General features: G+C 44.6%; 1 protein-coding gene across 1 annotated transcript in view; it reads right to left on the bottom strand.

The window, feature by feature from the left end:
- The window catches only part of LOC139208517 (mitogen-activated protein kinase kinase kinase kinase 4-like), a 79,721-nt gene extending 71,555 nt beyond the window's left edge, over positions 1-8,166 (bottom strand). Inside the window, exons 1-2 of the mRNA XM_070838222.1 lie at positions 8,028-8,166; positions 7,707-7,772 (exon numbers count right to left, since the gene is read on the bottom strand). Of these exons, the coding sequence (XP_070694323.1) occupies positions 7,707-7,772; positions 8,028-8,084 (123 nt within the window). The 5' untranslated portion in view covers positions 8,085-8,166. The remainder of the gene's footprint in view (positions 1-7,706; positions 7,773-8,027) is intronic.
- Between the last annotated feature and the right edge of the window lie 7,009 nt (positions 8,167-15,175).

Genomic DNA, 15,175 nt, shown 5'->3' with positions numbered 1-15,175 from the left:
CACACAGCCTACATGTGTGTATGCATGTACATGTGGGGTTTAACGTGTTATTGAACACTACATACGTCAATAACACGACTAAAATATATCTGTAGATGGACTTTACATCACCATCAGACTCAAGGGACTAAGTATTTGGAGTTTAAGACACAGAAATCTCCGTGATGACCACTAAGACGTGTGTTTGATGAGTGATAAACTAAAGAGTGACTTGTAATATGCTCCCTCCTCTTCCTCCTCTTCCTCTCAGCATGTGCTGTCTCATGCTGAGGGATTACAGCCGCCATCAAACCTCCCCACCCCCTTCAAACAACAGACATGTGACCAGGGTCGAGGAGGAGGAGGGATGCTCAGGAGCGACCGACCTTCCTCCTCTGCTGCTCCTCCCCCCTCCCTCCCTCCCCCCATCCTCTCCCTCATTTCACAGCCTTTTTTTTTTCCTGCACTGCTTAATCCCAACATCTCTCCTCTCTCTCTCTCCTCTCGTGGATGCAGCCTGACCCCTCGCATTCCACACTGAGGTTGGGCTCCGAGGAGGAGGAATGGAGCTTCCTCCATCTTTGTCTTGGTCTCTGTGCGCTCACACCCTGCTGCCCGATAAACATGTCCAGGAGGGATGAGGGCAACTCAATCGATTAGTTTGTCTCCATAAAGCTCATTATTACAATAATCACAATCTTGAATGATGAAGATTTGGCATTTTTCTAGGTTTTAAAGGAAGCATCTTTAGTTTGACGACGACTGGTTCGATGAAACAAGCGGCGTGAAGATGCCACGATGGTGAGGAAATAGTGAAAACGTCATTTTGATTAATAAAAATAATAATCACCAGACATCATCACTACCTGATGATGTTTACATTCTTATATTTATCACATTTTAGTTAAATTACCTGTTTGTATTTCATTCATTGATATATTTTTCTTTACAAATCTGGAAATGTGAATTGTGCAGAGTGTCCATTACCGCCAGAAGAAAGTCTGTGTCTTTCCGGTGTTCAATAAAAAAAAAGAAGAAAAGAGGAAATATCTCCATTAACTGTCTGAGATGTGTTCAGGGGAACATGAGAAAGTCTGGACGTATGAACGTTTCCAGTGATAATCAGCAGCAGCCTCTGCATCAGTCCACACAGTGAGCATCAAAGAAAGTGACCCAGATACCGTCTGAGGCTCTGGCTCTTATTTTTAGCTGCTAACGGTAGCTAGCAGGCAGGCCGCTCACCGCTAACACACTCATTAACAAGGGAACAAAGAATGTCACCTCTGTGTAAAATTAAAACATCTATTTATAACCGTTCTCTCGGTGCCTCTTGTGTTTGCATCCCGTGATCGATGTATGATGTTTACGGTGGTGTTCTGAGTGAACTGCCACTCAGTCACAGCTGGAGGAAACGTTTCTTCCTCAGTACATAAAGACTAATTAATGGGATTAATGATTATTCAGTCAAGATAAACTCTGTATCTGTAATTGTGCATTTGTACTTGTAGCAACTAATCCTCCGACTGCTGAAAGCATCCACAGTTCTTCGTGCTTTCAGGGACGTATGAAGTCATGAAGTCGTCCAGCGCGGTGAGGACGTGTTGTGGGAAATACTTCAGACCATCTGACAAACCAGCGCTGATTAAAACCGGAATTCAAACTTCTAGCACTTGTTTTTTTCCGGCCGTGTTCTCAGAGCTCCAGCGGTTTAAAGAAAGCCCTCCGGGCCGCCTGTGCTCAACCTTTACACTGAAACAAAGAATATTTGTTCATCAACACTGGAAACAATGACGAGGCGCAGCCCTGGTCGGGAACTCAAAGTGGCACAACTTCTTCATCGGGGAATCGTGACAAAGTCAAGTTCCTGTTGCTGCTATCAGTGGCAGAGCTTCCACTTCTCCTGTTTGGAAAGGTCAGCGTAGATAAGAGCGGTTTGGAGAGCAAAGAAAAGTTCTCAGTGGAGACACGGCTTTACTGCCACCACCACCACCACCACCACCGTCGCCGCCACTGCTGCTGTTGTTGTTGTTGGTCGCGGCCGTACTTCACTTCCTGTGCTGTGAAAGGTCACAGCAGACACGACTAACATTCCAGTTTGAATAGCCGGAAGGTCGGTGAGCCAGCTTTGCATGAGTCTATTCCTTGTGACAGCTTTGTAGTCCCACCACTTTACAGAGCGGGGGCCGGCCTATAAATAGCTCCCACAGAGCTGGAATAAGTAGAAAACAATAGAAGTCAGTCTGTAATTCTGTAGAGCTTCTGATGACTGAGATTCTACCTGCTAGATTTTTTCAGTTCCAGTAGTTCATACACAGTTATTCCTGTTACAGCTGTTTACATGCCAGCAAATCTAAATATCCAGCGACCCCCCCAGAAAGCTGCAGTCAAGATGCTAAAGCTGAAACGTGATTAACTGATTTTATTAATCATTTATCAAGCAAAGATGCCGATAATTTATTGGTTTGGCTTCTAAAAATGAGAGGATGTCCTGCTTGGCCCCGGTCTGTATGACTGTAAGTTGAATATTTTGGGCTCTGGTCAGTTATTATGGGATCTTTCTCTATTACTTTAGTACTTTAGTAGATATAATTTCAAATAATAGCTGAGAGCACTCAAACATTAGTATGATAATTAGTGGCAGCTCTTATTTCCACCATGTTGGGACACTAAAACTTAAGACTTCAGTTCTTGAGAAAGCCAGATAGTCTTTTTGAAGCTGCGTCCGTTGGTGCAAATTGGTCGATATCCTGTACTTACTGCGAGGCTGGTATTGAGTACTTGTGTTAGCGTTAACCTGCTCGTGAACAAGTCAGTGAGACGCTGAAGGCTCTCTAGCTCCAGATGTGGACGTACAGGAGGAGAAACCTCACAGCACGGCACTCAGACAGCCGTGCGTCTGACAGATCTGCCGTGCTGTCGGTGAAACCTCGGCTGATGACAGGCTGCTGGTGGAGAGCCACACCCTGCTTCACTTTATCAGCAGCAGAACAACACACCAGCATCAAAGAGGAGAGAAGCTGGGGAAGTGAAACTGCTTTAAATAGTGGGTTTTTTATCTCTTTTATCTAGAAGTATACATAATCTTTTACCTTATTTCCTGTTTTCAGCTTCTCAAATGGGGGGAGTTTCCGTTTCCATCACTGCATATTGAACACCTCGGGGTGCAGAGTGACTTATTGACTGGTAATGCAAATCACTGTAACCCTACCAAAGATAGAAATGTTTCCTGGCTGCTAATCTAAAAGTCATTATCACATCACATCTATTCCTGCTTCTCTTCCTGCGACGTCTACAAAAACATAAACACCTCAGTCCCACCACCAGAAAGTACAGAGGGGGCAAGTTAAGGGTTGTTTTAAAGAAAAGGCAGCGCCACAGAGGGACGGTCCTGCTGTTCTACATCCTCCGACCTGAGAGGTAACAGGACAGACGTTTGCTTTAAAGAGAGCAGCCTTCATCCACACGTGCACCACGGCTGATTCAGGAGTTTCCCCGGTAAAAAAACGAACAGGAAGCCTCCAGAGAAATCCTCACATCCTGCTGAAATGACAGGTTAGGGAGCTAAGATTACAATGCAGTGCGTCGGGGTGAGACACTGCAGACCCCCCCTCCGATATGACGGAGGCTCCTAACCAGCTACAGAAAGTAGCTTTGATCACCTGCAGGACAACCTCAGTGTTTGTGCCTCGTGTTTAAAGCACATTATTTCTTCTGAAATTGTGTAGATAACATATTTAGTGCATGCAGCTAAGCCCAGAGTTCACCGTAATATAAACCACTAACAGTTTAAAATGCCAAAACGTCTTCATGTTTCTAGCTTCAGGTTTCTATGTTTTATATCACTATAATTTGATATTTTTGGAAGAGATCAAGCAACGCTCGTCTGAAAAAGAACTACAACATCTTATCCTCATTCAAGTGAGTGTTTCTCTGACTGCTCACTGCATCCACTCTACTACAGTGCACTCTCTTTGTTATATTTGTATTTACTGCACAGCTTTTTTATTCTATTTATATTATATTCGACTTATATAGGCACCTGTTGTTTAACTTATCTTTGCACTGTTGATCTTTGCTGCGGCAAATATGCAAATTCCCCCAATAAAGGTTCATCTTATCTTATCTTATCTAATGAACCAGAAAATATTCATCAGATGAATCGATAATGTAAATATACATTAGTTAACAGCATCTGAAGTTCTGAACAATACCATTAACTGCATGTTATCTGTGTGTCTCTGATTCTGATGTCTGGATCTCACATCCCCCCCCCAAGTCAACAAGATTTACTCTCATTTTCTCGACTGCTGAGACATGAGAGAGCGGCAGGAACGGGGCTGTGGTTTTCTAATCAGGCCGTCACAGCAGAACTACCAACTTCTCCTCGCTGCACTGATGACTTCCGCTCTTTCACTGCTTCCTCTCTGCCGACACCCACGGCGAGCAAGGCAGCAAACTCCGGCTTGGATACATAAGACGCACACAGAAAAATCCCAGAAGTGTGATTTGTTTGCTCATCTTGGAGGTTTTAGAAAAGTAAAGGCGGTCTGTCTCGGCGAGGCTGAAGCCATTACAGCTGTGTTTGAGGGAGAGGAGCTCAGCAAGTCATAAATGGGTTAAACCATTTCCTCAGAGAGGGGGATTCCCAGCCCCACATGCTGAGTGTGGTCTTACCCCAGAGGTTTAAACATTCCTCCTGCCTCTTTCTTCATCTGTGATTTGATTTTTCCTTTACCTCCCACTGTTTAATGGCTCTTACTCCTGGCGGCTGGTAATGAACTCCTGGTTGCTCGGCCTTTTTGTCGTCAATTAGCTGCCTGTTTCTGTTTCTAATTCATGCTTTGCATTAAAAAAAAACAAAAACAAAAGAACTTTCCACACTGAAGACAATATGTTTCCTAACTAACGTACCTCCGCATGGGGGGGGGGACAGTGTCGATAAATTCAAACCTCTGCAGATGCATTTTCTAAAACTAGTCAGAAAATGGCTGATTGCTGCATGACTTGGAAAATAAGTGGAATTAAAACCATACTGACAGATGTTTTCCATTAAAAGTTAGAACTGATTTCTAGTGATGGACCACTTCATTGATTAAAGGGCGAGCGCTTCTTTCTTCGGTGTATTCTCTCTCGTATACGTCTCTCTCTACCTCTCTCCAACCCCTCCACCTCCCCTCTTTTACTTTTCCATCCCAACAGCTGTTGTCGGTGCACACAGCTGCAACAAGCCTCAGTCAGTCACACTCTGCAGCTATTCGCTCGCCTGGGAAGTTCGACCAATCGCCAAGTGTTAAGGATCAAGTGCACATGTGCAGAGCCAAACACACACACATGTTTTTGGGTCAAATGTTTGTGAGGCAGGCAAAAAAAAAAGAAAAAAGGAGTTCAGTTCATCCCCACGTAAACTGGCGTGGCACACGTGGTTATGATTCACCGAATCCTGAGGAACTAAACTCAAAATGTCAAGGTTAATTTGTGTTCCAGAGCGTCTGAGCATTTCCACAACCACTTGTCCCCTGCTTTAATGAAACGTTTACAGCAGCCGCCATCCTCCCTGCAGCCGCAAAGAGATATACACACGCAAATAAAACAATAAAAAAAAAAAGGAAATCAAGATGTGACCTCGGTGGTACAAAAAAAAACATGACCGAACGCACCCACACGGCCGTCGCTTCATTATGAGGACATGTTTTACTGTTCACACTGTGAGGTAACGGCGGAGCAGCCCGCCTCAGGGCCGTCCTCGCTGTCCACGACCACACAATCTGATTCAAAGTGACACTCGTCTCAGCAGTGGAAGGGTTGAAGGCTGCTGGTCACTTGCGTGGCCCTCAGAGGCAGAACTGCAGAAGCAGGAGACCTTGAGACCGACACCACACCGGACATGCGTGGAGTTAGTCTGCGAGGTCCTGTTTACCCTGTGAGCTTCATCCCCCTGCTCCAACGCTAGGATCTATCAAGCAGAGTACATCTGATCTTTGTGCGGCTCTGAAGCCTGTGTCGACACCTTATGAGCTCACTTTTAGCATTACTTAAGTTGAGTTACATCCTCTTCATCAGACTCTACTTAAAGGCCCAAAATGGCTTCTTGTATGTACATATTATGTCACTTTGTGTTACGTTTACCATCCTCAGAGCAACAGCAAGTTAATGTCGCACACTAATAAGTAGAATAAAGCTCAAGATACACTGGTAGACTGGTACAGCCCTAAATTATGACTGCACTAGATGCATAACTGCACACAACCATGTCCACACCCGCTGTCCGCCTCCATATTGGACAATCTGGGCCTTAAGAGCACAACATGTCATTGCTAAAAACGCATGATTTAAGGTAAAGTATCGTACGTAGTTAGAGGATGGAGCCTTGTCACCAGGTGAAGTGACAGAACCACCTCTGGCTCTGCTACAAAAACTTAGCATCCAAGTGGCAGGTAATCTGTAGGCCGGTGATCTCATTTTAGAGAAAGCTTGGTCCATAATTCAAGGTATCGAACATAAAACGCAATGCTTACTTGACCACCTGGTGCTCAGTGGTAGAAAACATCGATATTCGATGGCGGATCATGATTCACACCACAAACCTTCAGGCCAGTTTCACTTGGAAGGTGTTCAAAGTGTCTGAGAGCATTGCTGCAGTGCAACACGGAAGGAAGTTATATTATATTTTCCAGCCACAAGCAAATGAGAGTCAATCACAGCTTTGACTTGCAGTTTGTGATACGCAAATGTCTGCAAGTAGGGCCGATGTCTGACGGTGGGAACGCTCAGAGGTCTCATCCATGGGAATATTTCCTCGAGACATGAGCATGACATAATCCCAAACAGACCACTTCCTCCAGAAACTGCGTGGTTTCAATCAGCCATATTCAACAACAAAATGCACATTTCCTCACGAGAGAGCTGCATGCAATTAGTTTCAAATTAAGCAGCTCAGCGGAGGCCTGGGTAGACCCAGCAGCTCTGACCCAGTCCTCCTCTTCCCTCTGCTCTCTTTTCTACCAGGCAACAGCAGGATGATGTCGCTGCTCGGCTCTGATGGGGAAAGGGAGGTGGAAATGAGCAGGTCTCCATCTCCATCACACGCTTTCTCCCCCACTATGCATGTATATATATATATATATATATGTGTGTGTGTGTGAGGGGATGGGATAGGATGAGCAGGCCTTTCCCCAACAATGCAGCACAGAGCCACTCCAGCAAAAGGCCTGCTGGGCAATGGTGTGCACAAATGCGCAATGAAACACCGCCCACCCAATGGCGCACAAGTCGGTCAGCGTGGTAAAGGCTGTCAAGCACGGATGGGGCTGAGATCAGTGCAATGCAAAGCGTGCAGAAGGCAAGGAATATTTTACTGGGGTGTGGATGAGAGGAGGAAGGAGGAAGGAGGGAGGAGGGAGGGAGGAAGGAGGGGAGGAGGGAGCTCTTTGGGACCAAAATAGGTGCACTGGGAAGATGTTTGCATCGCTAACATAAAAAATACAGATTAAAAATGAATGGATGTGAGGCAGTGTGAGGCCATCAGAGAGATAATCCAGTCCAGACCGCACCGGTCCCAAGTGAAGCAGCAGCAGGGGGGGGGGGGCATGTTATAATAAACGTGTTCCTGAGACCGTGAGAGGGGAAAATACATAAATGCATGTTTGTGCTCCAGTTTCCGCCCGTTTGTTCTCTCGGTTGGGGCTTTAACACACACACACACACACACAGATGAGGCTCACACCAACCTTGTAGACTTGTCCATAGGTGCCATTTCCGACCACTTCCACCAACTCGAAAATCCCAGCTGGATCCTGTATTTAAAAAAAACAAAAAAAACAGGACAAACAAACAAATATTAAAAAAATATATATATTAAAAAAAAGATCGATTAATCGATTCGCTCCGGTATTTACGATCAGGTTCGTTGGATGTGTTCACCGGCTGCGCCCGGTTTGCTGCCAGCGGATATTAGACAAAGAGGAGGCACCGCGGGGCTGTGTCACAGGCAGCCCGGGCTCTGAGCTCCGGGCAGCGGGGGAATAAAAGGCAGAGAGCCGCACACTCACCCTGAGGGATGCCAGGTCTATATCCACCAGACTCTTGGCCGGTGAGTCGTTCGCCATTTTCGCACAAATCGGTGATAAATCAGCGGATTAACGGCGTGTTTTTAGTCTCCTTCAGGCCGACGGAGCGCGTCTCATCCTCGGCTGCTTCTCTGTTTAATCCAGGAGGAGATATTTTCTGTCCGAGGCGCGTTTTTCCCTCTTTATAATCCAGACAGGAGCTCCTCTGCTGCTACATACCGACCTACTGCCGGAGCCCTGCCTGCTCTCTCTCCCTCTCTCTCTCCCTCTCTCTCTCTCTCCCCTTCTCCCTCCCTCTCTCTCTCCTGTCTGTGTGGATGTCTCTCTGCCTGTATTCTCCGCCCTCTCTCCCTCCCTCAGTCTGTCCACATGTCTCTCTCTCCTCTCTCTCTATCCGCCCCCTCCCTCCCTCCCTCTCTCTCTAACAGGGGCAGCCCCAGACTTTTTGGGGCCCTGAACAGAGCTCAGTTTTCCCCCTCACACCAGAAGAGGGAGCCGCTAATAAATAACCCCCCCACCCACCTGGAGGTGTCTTATTAGGCAAAGATGGAGCCTAGTCAGTCCAGTGAAACCTCCTCTGTGGGGCTTTAAACCCCCCGGCAGCAGATTCAGATTTACCTGCTCAGATTTGGTTGATTTGGTTGAATAACTGTCTGGTTTAAATGTGTTTCTTGTGCATGTATTTCCTTCTTTGTTGTTGAAGTGTTTCAAACCTCAGGTCATCCATGAGTGGTGGTGGAACATGAACACGGGGCATTTTAATTTGAAAACTGGCCAAACTCTCCTCCTCGTCGTTTCTTCGCCTTGAAAAACAGACGTGGTGAGTTTCTGGTGGGTTTTAAAGCTGTAACTCACATGTGTCAAACTCAAGGATACAATTATATATAGATACAATTATATCCGGCCCGCAAGATAATTTGATGTGACTATTAAGAACGGCCCGTCGGTAAACAGGACTCCCACCTCTAATACTACAAATCCCACAATGCAATAATGACACACCGATCAGCGGATCAATGCATCGTCAGCGTTGTTATAGCGACACTTATGGCGCGTTTCCACTAGAACCTACTGAGCTCTACTGGGAGTAGGTACAAAATAAATGGCTAAACGAAAAGTGGACTTTGAAAACAGAGACTTTCAAAGCAGGTGGGGGGCAGAGTTTTACCTGTTTGTCGATATCGGAGGTGAACCTGTGTGTCTTGTTTGTGGAGCTGATGTGGCCGTAATTAAAGAATATAAATATAAGACGACACTAAGAGACAAAACATGAGGATAGTACAGAAAAGAAAAAAATAATCTAAAATTCTATTTATTTTATTGAGGAAAAGAAGAAGAAAAAGAAAAGAAAAAAATATATATATGTATATATAATTAATATTATTATTATATTATATTATATACTATAATAAAAGAGTCACTTTTAGAGTCTTCACTAAATGTTGAGCCCGTTTGGCCCGTGACTTAGACCCTGTTTTAAATTTTGGCCCTTTCTTTGATTGAGTTTGACCCCCCTGCTGTAACTGGACTGGGCCGAACAGCTGGAACATGACGCAGCCCCCCCCCCCCCCCCCCCGGTGGGTTTTAGCCTTCATAGCATTGCAGAGACAGAGACAGAGAGAGAGAGAGAGAGTAGCATAGAGAGTTTTACACAAGTCTTTCTTTAAGTGGAGGTCAATGGAGAAAATGGTTTTTTGGTTGCAGTACTGCGAGCGGCCACTGGGAACAGCTGGGGGGGGGGGGGGGGCTGGTTTCCAGCTCTTATAGACACTTAATGCTGCGTTCACATGGACCGGAAGCATCCGGCAAACCGGACATCGTTCAAGTGGACGAGAGCAGGATGGTAGAATTAGATTAGATTAGATTAGATTAGATTATATGTAACCATAGACGGCATTTCTTAAAATACTTTTTGTCGTCCTCTGGGACAAGATGTAGCGTGATGTTACGTATTTCTCTCTCAGCTCTCTCTGGGCCGTCAGGGCCAGAAACCTTCTCTGCTGGCCTCAACTCAGAATCACTGATTTACGTTTTAATATTTTCCCATTAATCATTTTAGATTATTCCTAATAGTCTGTGCTCTTCATCTCATAGTGCCTCTGTGTCCAGCAGTGTATGTCTATATTAGAGCTTTTATCCAATCATATTTCAGCCATCATGTGTTGCCAGGGTCAAAGAAATCTGCCCTGAGGCCTTCAGGATCAAAAGTACAGGCGCCCGTAGCTTAAAATACATCACAATGAAACTGTTTCTAGTTGGTGACCCCAGGGCCTTCTAGCAGGTGTACGATGACGTCATTATTTTCACGTCCTCTGATTGGCTGGTCAGAGAGCTTAGCCAAAGCTAGCGATTCTTACCTGTAGCGACCTGCACGAGCTAAACCTTTATCATCATCCTAAGTATTAATAGCAGTTTTTTTTTAACCCACAATGGCTGACGGAGGAAAAGATGTTCATTTGGTCACAGATCTACTTAGAAATCCATTTACTTTCCAAGAAAAGCTGGACATTTTGAGGAAATGCCGGCCCCCCCCCCCCCCCCCCGAAGCTAGCGAGCCTGTCCCAGCCGGGAAAAGGGTTAGTCCGCCACTCTGTGTTTGGAGCTGAGTCGGTGGTTAGTGTTTGGTGACTTGTTGAGTTCTTTTCATTGGGTTTCTTGCTTTAGTGATGACATTCATTCTCCTAACATGAGACACCTGTCTGCGATGCAGCGTCCTGTTCTACTGCCGTTCTGTATGATACTGATGGTTTCTATAGCCGTGACGTCATAATGATGGTGTTAAGAGGTGGTTTGATTCAGGTAGGACGCCACTGAAGGCCACTGCCTGCAATAATACATAATATACTGAATAAAGCTAAATCATATTATAGTAGTGTTTATTCTGCTTCATTTTTTGTAATTAATATCACCAAAGCAACATGTTGAACCCATGTGAGCACAGCATCACCCTGCTGGAGTGGGACGTTTATTTGTTGGACAAAAGAAACCCTTAATAACCTTTCAGCATGTTGTCATTCAAGTCATCTGAGAGAAAACCAGACCTCTGCAGTTTATAATAATATATTGTTTTTTTTAGTGTTTTTCACATTCTGGCTTTTTGTTCTATTCATGATTTTTGCCCTTTCCAGATTTGTGCCTCCCCCGGATTTAAGGGCATCGCCACAATCAGAGCCCACACATGTAGACTCACTGACATCCTCTGTGTGTGTGGATGTTAAAGAAATCTCAGCAGGACACTGTATTATTGTTTAGGTCACTGTCCTAATGCAGAGCTGTAAAACATCCAAACTGCCGTATGAATGCAGGCCGAATGTGCACTGTAAGGTTGAAATAGATATTTTAGATTATAAAACACTTTCAGGGCAGCATAAGTGAGTAAGTCTCACACAAAAGCACCTTAATAGAGAAATAACTGTAGCGCAGATGATCACTAACCTGGAGGTTTATGTTTCACAGCCTGAATGTGATTAAAACCAGGATCAGACATAACAGGGACCACAGTTCTCATTAATGTGAGCCGGCACACACACAATCCCAGCATGCACCTGTGCTTTTACTGATTAGTGATGGTGCATGATGAAGAAAGGCCCTGGTGTTGTGGAAGTGCTGTGCAGAAAAAAGTCTGTTCATTAAAACTTTTAACTGCTGTCAACCCATCGCATCAAGTCTAGAAGTGCTCCGGGGAAGAAACACTCTGAATGTGACAGCCGCAGCTGGAACTGCAATAAAACATTTTAAAAACATGAATATGTAAATGTGTATGTGGTATTCTCTGTTACTGAAGTTAATACTAGTGTTCCCAGTAGATTGTCTCCTCCTCCCTCCGCCTGTGTTTGTGTGTCCTCCTCTGTCTCTCCATCACACAGATACGAGGCAATTAGAGCACGTGAATCGGAAACAGTGATGAATATTTCAGAGGTGCTGTCACAGCTCCGCCCTTCTGTTGGAGGTCCTGTGATGTCCAGAGACGCTGAATTATACCCTGCTCGTACCTGTCGGCTGCCCTGCCCCATTCTGATTTAGCTCTTTGACTGAGAACCACACGCTGATAATAGTGCGAGGCTGCGATCTCAATACTCAGGTCGAGTGTTGATTGTTAATTCTGCCCAATCAATATCAAATATCCAGTCAGCCCCTGATGACTGTAGTGATGGGAATTTCAGCTCTTTTCAGAGAGCCGGCTCTTTTGGCTCCCAAGTGGCTCCTCAGATTTTTTTGTTGCTTCAATAAATGTATTATCAAATTATGTGTAAATTGAATTACTAATGTAAAAAACACATTATATAGAATATTTATTGTTTATATTGCTTTATTAATTTTAAATTATTTAGTTTTACTGGGGTCATGGAGCTCTGGGCTGTAGGTCTTGGTGTCTGTGGTGTTGTCCTGGATGATGCTGTAGACACACTGGCACCTTCATTAACAGCAGCTTCCCTTGCTTGTCTTTCCTCCTCTAACTGAATTGATACACACATGCCTGTGCAGGTTGTTTGTGGAGCCTGTCTAATATGAAATTTTAATTTTACAAAGTCTGAACTCTGCCCTCCAACTATCAATTATATTAAAACGTGTCCAAATTTTACTACATTTTCTGTCGCTCATGTTTCTCACCTGTCCTGCCTGCAGTCTGACTATGTAGCAATGCTCTCTTGTCTCTCCATCACTCCCGCTCAGTGTGGACACACAGACACCACCACACATTTTGACCAATCACGTGCGGCTTTAACAGAAAAAAGACGAAAAAAACATATCGGCTCCCGTCGTTCACTTCAAAGAGCCGGCTCTAAGAACCGGATCGTTCGCGACCGACACTTCACTAGATGACTGGTGTTTGAGGTGACTGCAGATACTGTTTGAAGGCCAACAAGGCTCGAACCTTAGCAGCTGAATCTGAATTAGCTGAATGCATTGTTTAGATTTTTAATGAGGACTGTCAGCGACATCCAAGGTCGGAAATTTAGATTCCTAATAAATGTGACACAAAGAAAAGTGAATATAAACACATTTCATTTTTATCGCACATGAAAAGAATGTAGTTTTTGGATGTACTGATATTCAGCACGTTTGAAATGTGCGTTTCCACATGTGCTCTTTTTGTTAGCAACACTTGCTAATTAGCACAAAGCACAAAACGTCATTTATTTTGCAGGGGATCTGCTCGTAAAGCCAAAGTAAAGTTTAGCCCTGATGGTGCCGCTAGATAAAACCTTACTCTAATTCATCTGGAGGGGGTCTTAGATTAGTTTCAGGCCAATCCATCCAGTAGTTGATGAGAAATTTCAATCTGGACCATCATGGCGGACAGACGTCGCCGTCCACGGAGCTGCTGATGTGGCTAAAGGTGCTAAAAGATGTTAATTAAAAATCTAACACATCAAAATTAGAAGCAAATATCCATCTAGAAATATCTTCATACATCCCAAGAAAACAGAGAACAGACTGAGGAGTTTGACTCCTCAGTTTGTTCTCTGGTTTCTTTTCCACAGGAATGTACAGGCCCGTCTAACACACTTTTACTATTGCCTGCTAATGATGTTGGATATCCAGATGTTAGCTCATTCCGCCGCCTCACTCGCTTTCATTTGGCATCCACCAAGTCCAAAAAATGAGCATCTGCTGGCACACGAGGACCAGACACCACGGGACCTCAGAGCCCTTAAAGTGGGACCGAGGACAGTAGCAGACTTGGTGTTTGGACGTTATTATTATTATTATTCAGCTCTAGAGCTTCTTCTTTTATCCTCTTGACAAGTAAACACAGCTCGTCATAGCAACAACATAATGTGGGACGTCTTCCAGGCAGGAGCTGCTCCACTGTCCCATGTCGGGGACGCTGCAGTGCCCTAAACTTGGCCTGTGCTCTTTTCCTTTGAAGGTGATGGAGGGGGACGACCCACAGACATCAAAGTGTCACCCAGTGGGTGTGCCCTGCTTTCATGTGTTATCTATAGCAGGGATATTTCAAGGATTCCAGGCTGCATGGACGTCTAAATGACTGAGTTTATTCTAAAGCACGCTGCCAGTGGCTTTGAACACTTTGAAGCTTGATGTGTTTCATGTCATTTTTTAACATATGTGACACTTCTGGTTTTCTGTAAAGAGCTTTTCAATTAGTGGGACACATGTTGTTGAGGACAGTTTTTCTTTCAAATGGATATAATCAATACGTTTTATAATGAGAAATGACTACATGTGATGTAAAAGGCCTAAAAAGCACGATGGAGGACTACAGCGTCTCTGAGCTCGTTGTTTCTGGTCCACAGCCGCTGTCACTGACAGCTGACAGCGTCGGCAACAAGCTGGTGTTGGTGGAGAGCAAAAACAGAGCTTGAAGGGAAGTGATGATTGGACTTCATCAGAATAAATAAAGAAATGATAAATAAAAGCCACTGTCTGCTAACAGGTTAACACATGTCAGTATCATATGATTCATAATTGGCAGAATAGAAACAGTGGTGTGAAGGATGCTGTCTGAAATCTGTTTCTATGGAAGGACTCATCTGTGACTACGTCAGCGACCTGGCTGATCCTGAAATGAGCGACAACACTGTTTAGTGTCTGTTACACACACACCCAGCTCCACCATCCACACCTTACAGCTGGTCAAACACAAACACGCAGTACACCGTGTGTGTGTGTGTGTGTGTGTGTTTTATAGCTGTGATTAGGTGTGTGTTATTACTCACTACTGGCTATGAGAGTCTGTCTGACTGGTGTGTGTGTGTGTGTGTGTGTGTGTGTGTGTGTGTGTGTGTGTGTGTGTGAGAGAGAGAGAGAGAGAACATGTATTACTCATGCTGTGGGGACTTGCCTTTGAATTAGGGGTGAAGACTTGGTTTTAGGTAAGGTTAGGTTTAGTTTAAGGTTAAGGTAAGGCTAGGTTTAGTTTAGGGTTTAGTTTAAGGTTAAGGTAAGGCTAGGTTTAGTTTAGGGTTTAGTTTAAGGTTAAGGTAAGGCTAGGTTTAGTTTAGGGTTTAGTTTAAGGTTAAACTAAGGTTATCTTTAGAGATTAGGGTAAGATTAGGATAAGGGGGTAAGTTTCCAGGAAATCACTGTCAAGTCAATAAATGTCAAGTCAACGTAATGTGAAGGGAACATGATCCTGTGTGTGCGTGTGTGAGTGTGTGTGT

The sequence above is a fragment of the Pempheris klunzingeri genome, chromosome 10, assembly GCF_042242105.1.
Source record: "Pempheris klunzingeri isolate RE-2024b chromosome 10, fPemKlu1.hap1, whole genome shotgun sequence".
Lineage (NCBI taxonomy): Eukaryota > Metazoa > Chordata > Actinopteri > Acropomatiformes > Pempheridae > Pempheris > Pempheris klunzingeri.
This window is presented reverse-complemented; position numbering and strand designations above follow the sequence as displayed.